The 15,150-nt window shown below is 45.3% G+C and overlaps 2 protein-coding genes across 11 annotated transcripts in view; both read right to left on the reverse strand.

Annotated features, from left to right (window-relative positions):
• The window catches only part of LOC123376084 (protocadherin gamma-A4-like), a 360,280-nt gene that overhangs the window by 227,568 nt on the left and 117,562 nt on the right, over window positions 1-15,150 (reverse strand). Inside the window, exon 1 of one of the 10 annotated variants that reach the window (XM_045027798.1) lies at window positions 11,915-14,233. The exons of the other annotated variants lie outside the window; for them this stretch is intronic. Coding sequence (XP_044883733.1) covers window positions 11,915-14,218 — 2,304 coding nt within the window. The 5' untranslated portion in view covers window positions 14,219-14,233. Of the gene's footprint in view, window positions 1-11,914; window positions 14,234-15,150 lie in introns of those variants that run through there. 10 annotated transcript variants of the gene reach the window in all.
• Window positions 1,135-3,627, reverse strand: LOC123375752 (protocadherin gamma-A12-like). The gene has a single exon (XM_045026988.1). It carries the CDS (start codon window positions 3,625-3,627, stop codon window positions 1,135-1,137), a length of 2,493 nt encoding a protein of 830 aa, XP_044882923.1.

Raw genomic sequence — 15,150 nt, forward strand, 5'->3', positions numbered from 1 at the left:
CTCCTTTTGTCGGACACACAATTTAAAGCATAAGATCAGTGAATATTCATAATTCCTCATATAGTGTTAATATCTACATTTTACAATGATATTAATCACCTGTGTGTCATTAGCTTCCATAAAACACCTTATTGGGTACACTTTTATAATACAGTAATATTGTATACTATCAGATGATTCAATTTTTTGTCATCTGAGGTTAAGACCCCTGTCTTTATAGTCCATTTTCTCCTTCTGGGAAGAGACTCCATGCAATCTGGTGAAGACTATGCTGGTTCCTCCCCTGCTGGTGATAGTTGAGTTTCTTCTTCCACCCCTTATTAGCTTGATGGCTTTGTTTACCTTCTATGTAAATGCACCTTTATTGTCTCTGCATGAGGACCTGGATAGTCAGCCAAGCAAATACACCTCCCATTGTCTAGGGCCTACTGGTCTTATGCATTTGTTGCATGTGAAGGGACATGCCTTCTCACTGGCTGGGAGGAAGCTAAGGAGCTCTTATGGGCCTGTGCTGTACTAACAAGGTACACCTGCACAGCTTGTTCCTCCTCCAGGAGGAGGCTCTTATAAGGGGAAGGGATAGCTCAGTGGTTTGAGTATTGGCCTGCTAAACCCAGGGTTGTGAGTTCAATGCTTGAGGGGGCCACTTAGGGATCTGGGGCAAAAATTGGTCCTGCAACTAAAGGCAGGGGCTGGACTCTATGACCTTTCAAGGTCCGTTCTAGGAGATGGGTATATCTCCAATTATTAATTAATTAAAAGCCTACCATAGGAAGGGGTGGTGACTAGGAAGAAAGCAGCTCCATGCAGAGACTGTGAGGTACAGAAGCAGTACAGATAAGGACAAGAAAGCCATATGGACCATACTGCTTCCTTTCAGCTAAACAATGCCTTCCACCATGTTACCAATTTATTAATATACACATTTCAATATATTTGTAATTTTCCAAGTCACGTAAAGGTGCATATGGGTGCAAAAATGAAGTGCCCACTTTAAAACTACAGCTGAATAAATGCTTTGAATTGGTAAAATGTGAAATGATATATATTACATTTCCACATTGAGGATTCAGAGAACTGTACAAATATATACCTTTATATATTAGCCAAGGACAAACACTCCCACGTTCGTCTCTATTTCTCAGATGGAAAAGGAATACAGGGCATACAAAGTACAAACCACACTATGTAAAGTGCCAGACTCACCTGAAAAAGTGGCTGATCCCCAGTGCTCAAACTCAAACCCTCCGACATGAGGACGGATTCCCCTTTTTTATCAACTGACTGACATGTTAGGGTACCTGAATAGTTTAATTTTGGTAGAGTAAATTGTCTCTTTCTGGAGTCCGTGCTTAGAGAAACCTCATGTGAGTAGGAGCGAAGAAAGGCTCTGACTCCATCGAGCCCCACAAACTGCGAGTCGGGAACTCCACTGAAAGTCACACTCGAGGAGTCAAACAGCTGCGAGTTTCTCCACCGGCGGAGCCTCAGGGACACTAACACTATGATAAAGGTAAAGAACAAGCAGGAAACGGAAACCACAGCGATTACCAAATACAAGGTGAGGCTGGACTGGGAGTCTGCAGGTAATGAGAGGCTGCTTAAATCGGAGAGGATTTCGGGGATGCTGTCAGCCACCACCACCGTCACAGTGGCCGTGGCAGAGAGAGGGGGCTGCCCGTTGTCCTTCACTAAAACCACCAGACTTTGCTTGAGCGCATCTTTGTCTACAAAGTAGCGCGCCGTCCTGATCTCGCCGCTGTGGAGTCCCACAGAGAAAAGCCCCGGCTCTGTAGCCTTGAGCAGCTGGTAGGAGAGCCAGGCATTCTGCCCGGAGTCTGCATCCACCGCCACCACCTTAGTGACCAGGTAACCCGGCTCGGAGGAGCGAGGGGCCAACTCCACTCCCGTGGAGCCATCGGTGGGAAAGGAGGGGTGTAAGATGTGCGGGCTGTTGTCATTCTGATCCTGTATAAAGAGAGTGACGGCGACATTACTGCTGAGAGGTGGGGAACCCCCATCCTGAGCCTGCACTTGGAACCGAATCTCCTGGAACTGTTCGTAATCGAAGGAGCGCAGAGCGTAGAGAGCCCCGGTCTCGGAGTTAATTGAGATGGAGGAGGAGAGCGGAGCTTCCTGGATTTTACCCTCGGTAACAGAGTAGGTGATTCGGGCGTTCTCCCCCCAGTCAGGATCATTCGCTTTCAGAGAACAAACGGAAGCTCCTCTGGGATTGTTCTCTGTGATGTACAAAGTGTAGGATATCTGGTTGAAAATAGGAGCGTTGTCGTTTATGTCTGAAATTTGCACTAAAATTGTTATTTTGGAAGCCAGATTTGGAGTCCCTCGGTCAGTGGCTGTGAAGGTCACATTGTAATCCGAGACCCGCTCCCGGTCCAGGGGTCTGTCAGTCACCAAATTGTAGTAATTGTCAAATGATTTCTGTAATCGGAATGGCAGGTTGCCGGGTATGGAGCACGCGACCTCTCCATTCTTTCCAGAATCTTTATCTCTGATGTTTAATAGAGCAATCAGAGTCTCTGGAGGGCTGTCCTCGCTGACTGAGCTGAAGAGAGAAGTGATTGTTATTTTGGGAGCATTATCATTAACATCAATCACAGTAACCAGGACTTTAGACCTGGCCGTGAGGTCTCCAACGTCCTTTGCTTGAACCTCCATTTCATATAATGCAGCTTCCTCATAGTCCAGGTTTCCCACAGTTGATTTTTCTCCCGTTTTAGAATCCACTTGGAATATCTGAGACGCTTTGTCTTTCATCTTCCGGAGTGAATATGTGACCTCCGAATGTATCGCTTCGTCGGGATCTGTGGCGTTTACTGTCAGCAGCAGAGACCCGACGGGCACATTTTCCAAAACACTCACTTTATAGACAGGCTGGCTGAAAACTGGTGCATTGTCATTTGCGTCAAGGACAATAACGCGGATTTGCGCAGTGCCGGACCTGACTGGATCTCCCCCGTCAGTGGCTGTGAGGATTAGATCGTGAACAGCTTGTTCTTCCCGATCTAGAGACTTTTCCAGCACCAGTTCGGCATATTTGTCCCCGTCAGCTCCCGTTTGCACACCCAGAGAGAAGTGTTTGTTACTGCTGAGGTAATAGCCTTGCACAGAATTGGTTCCCACATCCGGATCTTGCGCCCCCTCAAGAGAATATCGGGTTCCCACAGCGGCTAACTCACTGATTCTAAATTCCAAATCATCTTCCTGGAAGCGGGGCGCATTGTCATTAATATCTGTGATTTCAACTTCAACTATGAAAAGCTTCACTTTATCCTCAACAAGAACCTCAAGATGTAACCGACACGTCTCTAGCTGGCCACAGATTTGCTCTCTGTCAATTCTTTCTGTGGTGATTAAATGGCCGCTCTTAAGATTCAGAGCAAAATACTGAGTCCTACCTGTGGAAACAATGCGGACTCCCCGGTCTGAGAGCTTCTTTATATCCAGTCCCAGATCCTTTAAGATATTCCCCATGAAAGAGCCTTTCTGCATTTCCTCACGAATCGAATAGCGAATTTCCCCAGAAACTGTCTCCCAAGCGGTAACCAATGTAAAGCAGAAGAGGGCTAGTCCTTTGCAGCCGCGGAGCCTTGCTTTATCCGCCATTTCCAGATCTTTGAAGTAGAGGTGCAGGCAGGGCCGTCCTTAGCCATAGGCAGAACAGGCAGCCGCCTAGGGCACCACTAGGTCTGGGGGCACTGCTCTGCCAGGAGCCCGGACAGACGGGAAGCAGTAAAGCATGTAAGAGCAGGGCTGCTGCGTTCTAGGGAGAGCTGAATGCAGCACAGTCTGAGGTGGGGGATTGGCTGCTGGGGTCTCTGGGAAGGGGTGGGGGAAGGAACTCACCTGTAGGGTGACCAGATGTCCCGATTTTATAGGGACAGTCCTGATTTTTGGGTCTTTTTCTTATATAGGCTCCTATTATCCCCCACCACGTCCCGATTTTTCACACTTGCTGTCTGGTCACCCTAGGTGGGGGTAATTGGTACCTATATAAGACAAAGCCCCAAATATCGGGACTGGCCCTATAAAATCAGGACATCTGGATCTGGTCACCCTAGCTGGGGAGCACGTCTCTCCCGTGGGCTGGCAGTGATCCATCTTATCCAGGGGGAGCTGCACAGGGCAGGATGAGCTGCTGTGGCTCCATGGGTGCCCCGTCCCTGAGATCAGATGCTGTGCTAACTTCACCCTGGTCGTTGGGCTGGCGGTGGTGCCCATTGGCGTGTGATCGGAGCTGAGGGTTTGCTGCTGCTGTTGCCACTCTGCACCCCAAGAGGTGGATTTTGGGGTCCTGCAGTTTTCCACCTATCGCCTCCTCTACTGCAGCTGTTGGACCAGCAGGCTGGGGGGAGAGCCAAGCATGGAAGCAGTGCTGTGTTGCCATTTAGATTGTCATTTAACAAATTTGTTCGCCAAAAATGCTTGCTAACAATCCTGAATTCAATTTCAATTAAAAAAAATCAGAAAAAACAGAAACTTAAGTTGTTGACAATTATTTGTGACAAGTTTGGTATGGGGAAGGGAGTGGGCCAGTTTTCATCAGAGAAACAAAAAATGTTGACTGACTTTCCTACAGCCCTGTTACTGCTAAATAGAGCCCTCCAGCAACTGTAATATGCTCATCTCCTTACTAGTGTATAGAGCAGGGGTCAGCAACCTACAGCACACGTGCCAGAGGTGGCACACGAGCTGATTTTTGATGGCATGTGGCGGTGGGCTGAGCAGCTCAGCCCGCCGCTCCTCTGGGGTTCCGGCTGCTGCCCCATTGTTACCCGGGGTCCTGGCCGCCGGCCACACTCAGCACCCGCTGCTGGCCTAGACAACCCCAAGGAACCCCAGGCTGGCAGCGGGCTGAGCAGGCCGGCGGCTGAGACCCTGGCTGAGCCACTCAACCTGCTGTCAGCCTGGGTTCCATTCACTCAGCTGGTAGCAGGCTGAGCAGGACTAAATTCAACGAAATAAGAAAACAAGAGCAACTAATGACAAAGTGCAAGAACCTAGAGCGGTGGTCCCCAACCTTTTTCGTCTGGCGGTCACCAGACGAAGGAGCGTGGCAGTGGACGAGCATCCACTGACATCCCACCGAAATTCGGCGGCATTTCAGCGGCGACGCTGCTTATCGGCAGCAAGTGGCGTCATCATTTTGGCGGCATTTCGGCGGATGCTCGTCCGCCAGCCAGTACGCAGGTGCACTGAGAGGCCCCTGTGGGCGCCATGGCACCCTCGGGCACCATGTTGGGGACCCCTGACCAAGAGAGCCTCCTGAAGCACGGCGATCATTTTGATTTAAATGGACTTGAACTGTATGAAGAACTGAGGACACTGTCATCAATATTGCCACATGCAAAATCGATGATGGACATTGTACAGTTTACTCATACCAGCAAACTTGTTGACATATATCCTAATGTGTACATTGCCACTCGTATACTACTGACAATTCCTGTAACAGTAGCATCAGAAGACCGGAGTTTCTCAAAACTAAAGCTCATTAAAAACTATCTCCGCTCTACAAGGAGTCAGGAACACTTGACTGGTCTTGCTATTCTTGCAATCAAACAAGACATCACTTTGTCTTTGTCATATGATGACATTATTACTGATTTTGCAGCCAAAAAAGCCAGAAAGATTGCTTTTAATTAAAAACTAATCCTTGTTTCAATACCTCTTCATAGAAATTTCCAATAAAATGTTGACAAATTAAAAAAACTATATTATTTGCATCGTTCTGTCAAATCAGAATTTTTTCTACAGTGCTACTTAGGTAATAATTGGAGATATACCAATCTCCTAGAACTGGAAGGGACCTTGAAAAGTCATTGAGTCCAGCCCCCTGCCTTCACTAGGCAGGACCAATTTTTGCCCCAGATCCCTAAGTGACCTCCTCAAGGATTGAACTCACAACCCTGGGTTTAGCAGGCTAATACTCAAACCACTGAGCTATCCCTCCTCCCTATTTCCTTAGTGCTAGTCCATCAGCATTACAATGTGCTTAATTAAGTTAAACTGGTTTTAATAACACACATGTGGCAAGTTTTCCAGTAGTGTAAGCTTATGTTTGTGTTGCTAGGAGCAAGACAGGCACAGGGGCACCAGTTTAATAATCCCGCCTAGGGCACCATAAATCCTAAGGACTGCCCTGGGTGCAGGACCCTAATCTCGGGGCGCTGTAGTTTAGTGTAATAATTTTTGTTTTCTTTCCTGAGATACTAGTTTATATAATAATTATACTGCAGATATCATTCATGCAACCGTTTGTATGAAGGCTGAGGTACAGACTGTTTGAGCTCTCTGTGTTTTGTGCTGTGAAACAGACGGCTGGGCTGCCTGAATCTCTGATTGCATTTCTCTGCCTCACTGGTGAACAGCGGCACCCAGAGTCTCAACCGATAACTGCAACAGCTCCGATAAATACTTTTTAAATTCGTTTTCAATGTTTTGTTTTTTTTCGGCACCTGTGCTTTATCGAGTCTTAAAACTATGTAATAAATCTACAAATCAAACAAATATTGCTGTGGTGGCGTACTTACTGTTAGCTAGACTCCTCATCTTGATGCAATAATTTTATAAAAATGTGTCAAACGAACAAAACTATTCCGTTCTCTGTCTTCCCTTCAAATTGGGGATAATTCACGACTATGTTTCATACCGGGACAAATCGACCTTGAATATAAATCATACTCGAATAGGACGAATCATTCCTACTTCTGTTGTTTTCTTAGACATTACTGCACATACGAATGCGTAGAGTACATTATTTAATTCTCTTTCCATAACTATTTTTCTCCGACCTTCTTTTCAGAATGCAACATGCATTTATTTACTTTTTATTTGTATTTTATTTTTTCACGAGAACAAAAATGTCTATGCATCGCTCTAAGGAATTTTGCACACGTAAAATTCAGTATAAATAAAAGCAAATCCAGTAGCCTCTCTCCTATCCCCAAGACGAAGACTCGTACTCTCGGGAAATTAAAATATCTATAACGCTCCACATTCGTCAACAACAACGAGATTCTTTACTAAGAGCTCCTGAAAACATGTTTTTTGCAGCATGCCCTAAAGATCATCAGAGTTGGAGATTGATACTAGTTTCCAAAGTTAAGGACACACAGTAAAATACCCTGCCATCAGCTTCCCTCCTTCTCTAATTTACCCCGTTGTGGCTCCAGTTCTGCTGTTTCCGCCTATTCCAATTAGGCCAGTATATCACATGCACATAGGAGGAGAAAAGATCTCTCAGGTAGACTGGTCTCAAGTCATATGGGAATTTATAATTGATTTTGAGCACCTTAAAGCTCACTTAGAAATCAAAAGACAGCCAATGCAGATCATGGGGCACTGGTGATCCCATCTGAGAGGAGACAAACAATATAGACTATCGTTGCAACCACTGTTACACATTTGCAGCAAATATTGTAGGAAGGTTGTCCAAGGAGGTGTCTATGAAAAGGCTGTGATTTACTGGTTATATTTATGCTATCTGTATGCATGTATCATTTTTGTATTTAAAGTTATAAGTATTGTCTCTATACTTAGATTTCAAATGTTTGCTCCTGGGGTAATGCCCGCAAGGTAATGCCCAGCACATCTTGGAGGGACTATTCAAATTAAGTGGCTCATCAAGAAACACTTGGTTGACAATGAACCATGGGAGACTCCCATCTAATCTGTGGACTATAATGAAAATGTGCTGTCTGTAGTGTAAGTAATGGCTTCCTGCAATAACTGAGGGAAATCGGGCATAAACATGTGACTTGCCCATGTGACTCCAAACTCCATCTTGTTGCTGTAATTTTCCATAGGAAAAACAGTGGGATGCCCTCCACATGGCAAAAGCTATAAAAGGCCCTCTAAACACCTCCATTTGGTCTTCAATCCTGCTTCTTACCTCTGAAGGAACTTTGCTACAAACTGAAGTTCTGAACAAAGGATTGAATGACCCATCCAAGCTGTGGATGTATTCCAGAGCCTTTACCTAAGTCAGCAGTTTATTTGATAGCTGCTACTATCAAGCCTGAACCAAGAACTTAGCCATTACTGTATGTAACTGATTCCTTTAACCAATTTTAACTCTCACATTTCTTTCTTTCTTTTTATAAATAAACCTTTAGATTTTAGATACTAAGGGATTGACATCAGCGTGATTTTTGGGTAAGATCTAATTTATATATTGACCTGGGTGTGTGGCTGGTCCTTCGGGATCAGAAGAACCTATTATTTGATGAGACTGGTTGTAAAGAACCACTCACCTCTGAATCCAATGTTTTTGGTGGTGATAGAAATACTAAAATGCCAGAGGAAACGGAATTTATGTTTTCTTGTTAGCCAGTGTGGTAAAACAGGAGTGTACTTTTGTGACTGGTTTGGTATATCTTATAAAAGAATAACCACCAGTTTTGGGTTGTGTTTGCTCTATTTCTCAGCAGTTCATTGTGAATTTGACAACCTCAGTTGTGACCCACTGGGCATGGTTACACTTCAGTTCTGGTGTTTCCACCTATTCCAGTTAGGCCAGTATATCACACGCACATAGGGGGAGAAAGGGTCTCTCATGTAGACTGGTCTCAAGTAATATAGGAATTTATAGTTGATTTTGAGCACCTTAAACTTCACTTAGGCCTGGTCTACACTATGAGTTTATCTCAAATTTAGCAGCGTTAAACCGAGTTAACCCTGCTCCCATCCACACAACGAAGCCCTTTATTTCAATATAAAGGGCTCTTAATATTAATATCTGTACCCCCCCCCCATTAGGGGAGTAGCACTGAAATCGGTATTGCCATTTCGAATTAGGGTTAGTGTGGCCGCAATTTGACGGTATTGGCCTCCAGGAGCTATCCCACAGTGCACCATTGTGACCACTCTGGACAGCAATCTGAACTCGGATGCACTGGCCAGGTAGACAGGAAAAGCCTTTTGAATTTCTTGTCCTGTTTGCCCAGCATAGAGAGCTGATCAGCACAGGTGACCATGCAGTCCCAGAATCAAAAAAGAGCTCCAGCATGGACCATATCAGAGATACTGAATCTGATCTCTGTATGGGCAGATGAATCTGTTCTATCAGAACTCTATTCCAATAGACGAAATGCCAAAACATTTGAAAAAATCTCCAAGGCTATGATGGACAGAGGCCACAACAGGGACTCAACACAGTGCTGCATGAAATTTAAGGAGCTGAGACAAGCATACCAGAAAGCCAAAGAAGGAGGGAGGAGCGACTGATGACTGTAGCTATCCCACAGTGCCCGTACTCTCTGAAAACCATTTGAATTCTTGGCTGAGCTCCCAAAGCCTGAAGGGTCAAAAACATTGTTGCGGTGGTCCAGGGTATATTTTGTCAGCCCCCCTCACCCCGTGAAAGCAAAGGGGAAAAAATCCTTTCTCGCCTTTTTTCAATGTCACCATATGTCTACTGGATGCTGCTGGCAGACGTGGTGCTGCAGCGCTACCCAGCAGCATCCTCTTCCCTTCCCTTCCAGACGGCAGACGGTACAGTAGGACTGGTATCCGTCATTGTCTTCCTGTGAGTGCTCCTGGCTGGCCTCGGTGAGGTCGGCCAGGGGCGCCTGGGCAAAAATGGGAATGACTCCAGGTCATTCTCTTCTTTAAGTTTTGTCTAATGGCGATTCAGTCCTGCCTGGAATATCATGGCAGCTGGAGGCTTCTGCCTCAGGCTGCTCTCCCCAGTCAGCAGCACTGCATGGTCGCGCCTACCCCTTGCTACCAGGGATCACAATCAGATGCTTAGACCTCTACATTTTGCTGCAAATAAAAAAATTAAGCTGCCATTTAGAACTGTCCCCCAACATACATATCCTGGGACATTTTGTATTTTACCAGTGTCAACCAAAGGCCCACACACAAATGGAGATTCAATCCTGCCTGTGCTTCTATCCTAGTGCTTGTCACAGATTCCCATTTTCGGCTATAGGCTGAGTAAGTGCAGAATGGTGGTTCACTCTACTTTGCTGTAAGCCAACCACCCTCCCCTCCCCCTTTGATCTCTGCTTGCAGAGGCAATAAAGTCAGTGTTGTTTCTTATTCATGCATTCTTTATTACTTCATCATATACATGGGGGGATAACTGCCACGGTAGCCCAGGAGGGGTGGGGGAGGAGGGAAGCAATGGGTGGCTTTGTTGCAGGGGCACCCCCTAGAATGGCATGACGCTCATCATTTCTGTGGGATGTCTGGGGCTCTGACCTGGAGCGGCCGTTTGCCTCTCTGGTTCTTTAGTAGGCTTGCCTCATATTCTAGGCAGAACTGACTCTCCATTAGACAAAACTTAAAGAAGAGAATGACCTGGGGACTCATTCCCATTTTTGTCCATGCGCCCCCAACCGACCTCACCGAGGCCAGCCAGGAGCACCCATGACAGAAGCAGATGGTAGAGTATGACTGGTAACCATTTTTGTCAACTTGCAAAGCAGCAGACAGTACAGTAGCGCTGGTAACCGTCTTTGCTAACTTGAAAAGACAAGGGGATGCTGCTGTGTTGCACTGCAGTACCGTGTCTGTTAGCAACATCCAGTAGACATATGGTGACAGTGAAAAAAAGCTGAACGGGCTCCATGGTTGCCATACTATGGTGTCTGCCCGGGCAATCCAGGGAAAAGGGTGTGAAATGGTTGTCTGCCATTGCTTTCACGGAGGGAGGATTGACTGATGACATTTACCCATAACCACCCGTGACAAATTTTTGTCCCCATCAGGCATTGGGATCTCATCCCAGAATTCCAATGGGTGGGGGAGACTGCGGGAACTATGGGATAGCTATGCTCCAGAAGTCGACACTAGCCTCGGTACATGGACACACGCTGCCGAATTAATGTGCTTAGTGTGGCCGCGTGCACTCGACTTTATACAATCTGTTTCCAAAAATCGGTTTCTGTAAAATCGGAATAATCACGTAGTGTAGACATACCCTTTGAAATCAAAAGACAGCCAATGCAGATCATGGAGCACTGGTGCTCCCTCCTGAGACAAGTCCAAAAGTACCTTATTAGCATTTCCATTTACTTATAAATCAAATAGTTTTTAATGATCTGTGAAAATGAAATACCTGTGAAATCATGTTATTGCATGGAAAAGGAGATATAGAAAATGTCTCCTAAAGGATTATAAAATAATATCTCACAGGTTCTGTTTACATCTCTTACATCTATATACAACATTTGTATCTTATTCCTTTGGGGTGACCAAGCATTTGTCCCTAGTTGCTTTGAGTTAAGATATGCTATTAATGCTTCAATCCTCAGAGACTGATGAAAAGAAGGAAGAAGGATGAAAGAAAGACAGAAATGAGAGGGAGAGCAAACTGTGTATCAGCCGAGAAATGAAAATGTTATCCTAGAATCATTTTTAATGTTTAGGGAATAATTTAATCATATGATCAGGAAATTTTCTATTTATGTAACAATTTTTATTTCTGTGCCACTTTATTCTCCCATGCTATGGATGAGGCACATTAAAAATATCTTTATGTTTAATTTGTATTGATACCTATTCCAATTCAAAGAGAGAGAAAGATATAATAATGTGGAAATAAAGTAATGTCTTAACATGACAATTATTATAAACTACTTCGTGATAGTTTATAACTCTTTTGGTATTTGTGCATCATGATATATTCCACACATATCAGAAAAGTATTGCTTTTCAACTTGTCTCATCTATTAACTTGGCACCAGAACATGAAAAAAAAGTTATTTACGGAAAGCAAGCTTCATTATAGAAAATAAAATTAAATTAAATTAATAAACTAATTAGTCAAGCAACACTTATAGTAAATAGTGTATTACTAAAAAGGTTCAAGAGCTCTAATTTTGGCTAGAATTTAAACTGTTTCAAAACGCAGATACACTAGCGCATCACGATAAAATCTCACCTCATGGAGTGTGTCGGCCTCGGACTTTGGGTCCCCAGGCGCAGATTTACTGCTCATAGGTAGCATTCCAGAGTCGTCTCTGCAAAGAATATTCTCTTCTATGAAATTCTGACCATTTGATTTTAGGAGACTAAACGCCATTATGCCAGAGTCTGCGGCTGAACACAGATTATAGCTATACGGTAAAGTCCCATCGCAGTAGCTGGGGGGCAATCCGGGACCCTCCTTGGAATAATCAGAACCGAAACATCGCAAAACTGGGGGATTCATCGACCTTCCACATTTCATCACAATGGCCAGTGCAACCGTCAAGAGGAACAAAAATGAGATCAGGGCTAAAGCCAGCACCAAGTAAAACTGTAAATCAGACTGAGATGCGGAGTCACCCGATTGGTCGCTCATTTCCGGAAGAGCCTCTTGGAAGTTCTCGGCAAACACCAGGTTGAGAGTCACTGTGGCGGAGAGAGGCGGCTGCCCGTTATCCTTCACCAGGGTGACCAGCCTGTGCTTCACAGCATCTCTGTCCGCAAAGGCGCGGGCTGTCCGGATCTCCCCGGTGTGCAGCCCCATGCTGAAGAACGTCGGTTCCGTGGCCTGGAGCAGATGGTAGGAGAGCCAGGCATTGTGTCCTGAGTCAGCATCCACCGCCACCACCTTAGTCACCAGATAACCTGCCTCGGCCGAGCGAGGGACCATCTCGAACAAGGCGGAGCCATCGGCTCCCAGGGAAGGGTACAGGATGTGAGGGGCGTTATCATTCTGATCCAGAATAAACACCCTGATGGTGACATTGCTGCTGAGAGGCGGGGACCCGCCGTCTTGGGCCTTCACTTGCACCTCAAACTCCCGGAATTGCTCGTAGTCGAAGGAGCGCTGGGCATAGATAGCTCCGGTCTGGGAGTTAATGGAGATGTAGGAGGAGAGAGGCACCTCCTCGAGGTTGCTGCTCAGGATGGAGTAAGTGACTCGGGCGTTCCGGTCCAGATCCCGGTCTGAGGCTTCTACACTGAAAATAGAGGCCCCCGAGGGATTGTTCTCTGGCACATAGGCGGTGTAGGAAGGTTTCTGAAAGACAGGGGCGTTGTCATTGATATCCGAGATCTGCAACAGGATGGTTTTCTGGGTGGAGAGTGGGGGAGAGCCGTTGTCTGTGGCGGTGATTGTGATATTGTACTCCGGGGTCCTTTCTCTGTCCAGGGTGCTGTCTGTGAGAATTTTGTGATAATTATTAGAGGACGGCACTATTTTAAAAGGCAAGTTGTGTTGAAGATGACAGGTGACGTCTCCATTTTCACCGGCATCTCGGTCATAGACTTTGATCAGAGCTATCACTGTGCCGCGTACTGAGTCTTCGGAGATAGGACTGGACATGGATGTTAGAGTCACTTCTGGGGCGTTGTCGTTCTCGTCAATAATTTCGATCTCTACTTTGCAGTGACTTATCAGATCACCACCATCTCTGGCTTCTATCCCCAACATGTATTTATTTTTCTTTTCAAAATCCAGAAGCTCTGTACTTGTAATGTCTCCTTTCTCTGGGTCTAGGCTGAATAACTGGCGCTCTGTGTCTTGTATGTCGCTGAAGGTGTAGGTGATCTTTGCATTCAACCCTTCATCCTTATCCATGGCTCTCACCTGAAGAACAAAGGAGCCTTTTGTTAGATTTTCCCTCAGTCTGACTTTGTAGATCTCTTCAGTGAATATTGGAGGATTGTCATTGGCGTCAGAAATTTTAAAGTTAATGGTAACTGTCCCCGTTCTAGATGGATCTCCCCCATCCACAGCCGTCAGAATCAAGTGATGATAACTTTGTTGCTCCCGATCTAAAGGTTTTTCTAAAATTATTTCCGCATGCTTAATACCATCTGGAGTCTCCTTCACGGATAAGATAAAATGGGGGGTTTTACTGAGCTGGTATCTCTGCAGCGAGTTGATCCCAATGTCTGGATCTTGTGCAGATTCTACTGGGAATCGCGCGCCTGATAGTGTCGATTCACTGATTTCTAAATCAACGCTGTTTCTTTGGAACCGCGGGGCGTTATCATTAATGTCGCGGATTTCGATGTTCACATGATAAATATTTAAAGGATTTTCAACCACCGTTTCGAATGTCAGGACACAATGGGGTGTCTCTCCGCATATTTCCTCCCGGTCTATCCTGCCATTCACATACAGGTTGCCATTTTCCACATTCACACTGAAGTATTGCTTTTCTGAACTGACACGGAGCTTCCGCTGCTGCAATTCTCTGACATCCAACCCCAAATCCTTGGCGAGATTCCCCACAAGGGAACCTTTGGCCATTTCCTCCGGAATCGAATAACGAATCTGCCCCGAGACCGCCCGGCAGTACAAAGAGAATAAGAAGGGAAACAACAGTACCTGCCGTGTGACTGCCCGGCTCAGATCTCTGTGCCTGATTTCCATCTCAGTCACTCTCCGATACGCTCTCCTGGCCTGTCTGGTCTGAATAGATTCTTTGTTTTAAATTCCCGTTACATTGAAAGATTTTCCAGACTAGTGACTTCCATGTAAACAAAATGAATTTATCTACCTAGTAACACACCACAGGTCCCGGATAGGATTTCTTTTCTCAGCAAGTGTGTGAGAGCTTTCCTCTGCTTAGTTTTCTTTCGGATCTGTGCTGTGTTACTGAGCAATCGCACTGCAGGATGCTCCTCTGGATCTCCAGCAGCGGCTCCTGCACCGCCTTGGCCAACAGCGGCACTTTCAGTCTCGGCCGCAGAACTACAACTAAATTGATTTCGTGAAAGAGAAAGTAGAATCGTAACTCATTTGACAAATATATACTGCATAATCCATACGAAAAAGTAGAAACTGTTTGGCATTAGTTTTAATTTCGCTTTCTTTTGTTTTCTGTGAAGTTTTGTATGTTCAGGTTTCACAACTGTTTGCTTAATATTTTAAAATGACATTGTGCAGGATTAGATAGTCTGTCGGTCTGGAAGAAAAAGTTTTCCTGAATTCCTATATTTTGTGACCTATAGTAGCTGTATAGAGGGAGCCAGATTCTGATCTCAGTTACTGCAGAATGGCGAATCTGGACACAGTTTGATCCAGTGAGACACTGTAACGAGAATCATTAAACTGCGATTATATTCCACCTCGCAGTTGATTTGCTCCAGCCTTTGTCCAGTCACTTAAACCCTCTGTGTTTCAGTTTTCCATTTTTGAAAGTGGTAGGTAATATTAGCAATGTTACCTTTGCAAACTAT

The sequence above is a fragment of the Mauremys mutica genome, chromosome 8 (genome assembly GCF_020497125.1).
Source record: "Mauremys mutica isolate MM-2020 ecotype Southern chromosome 8, ASM2049712v1, whole genome shotgun sequence".
In the NCBI taxonomy this organism is placed as follows: domain Eukaryota; kingdom Metazoa; phylum Chordata; order Testudines; family Geoemydidae; genus Mauremys; species Mauremys mutica.

Coding starts and splice junctions, on each gene's coding strand:
- LOC123375752 (XM_045026988.1), bottom strand. CDS start 3,627: ATGGCGGATAAAGCAAGGCTCCGCGGCTGCAAAGGACTAGCCCTCTTC.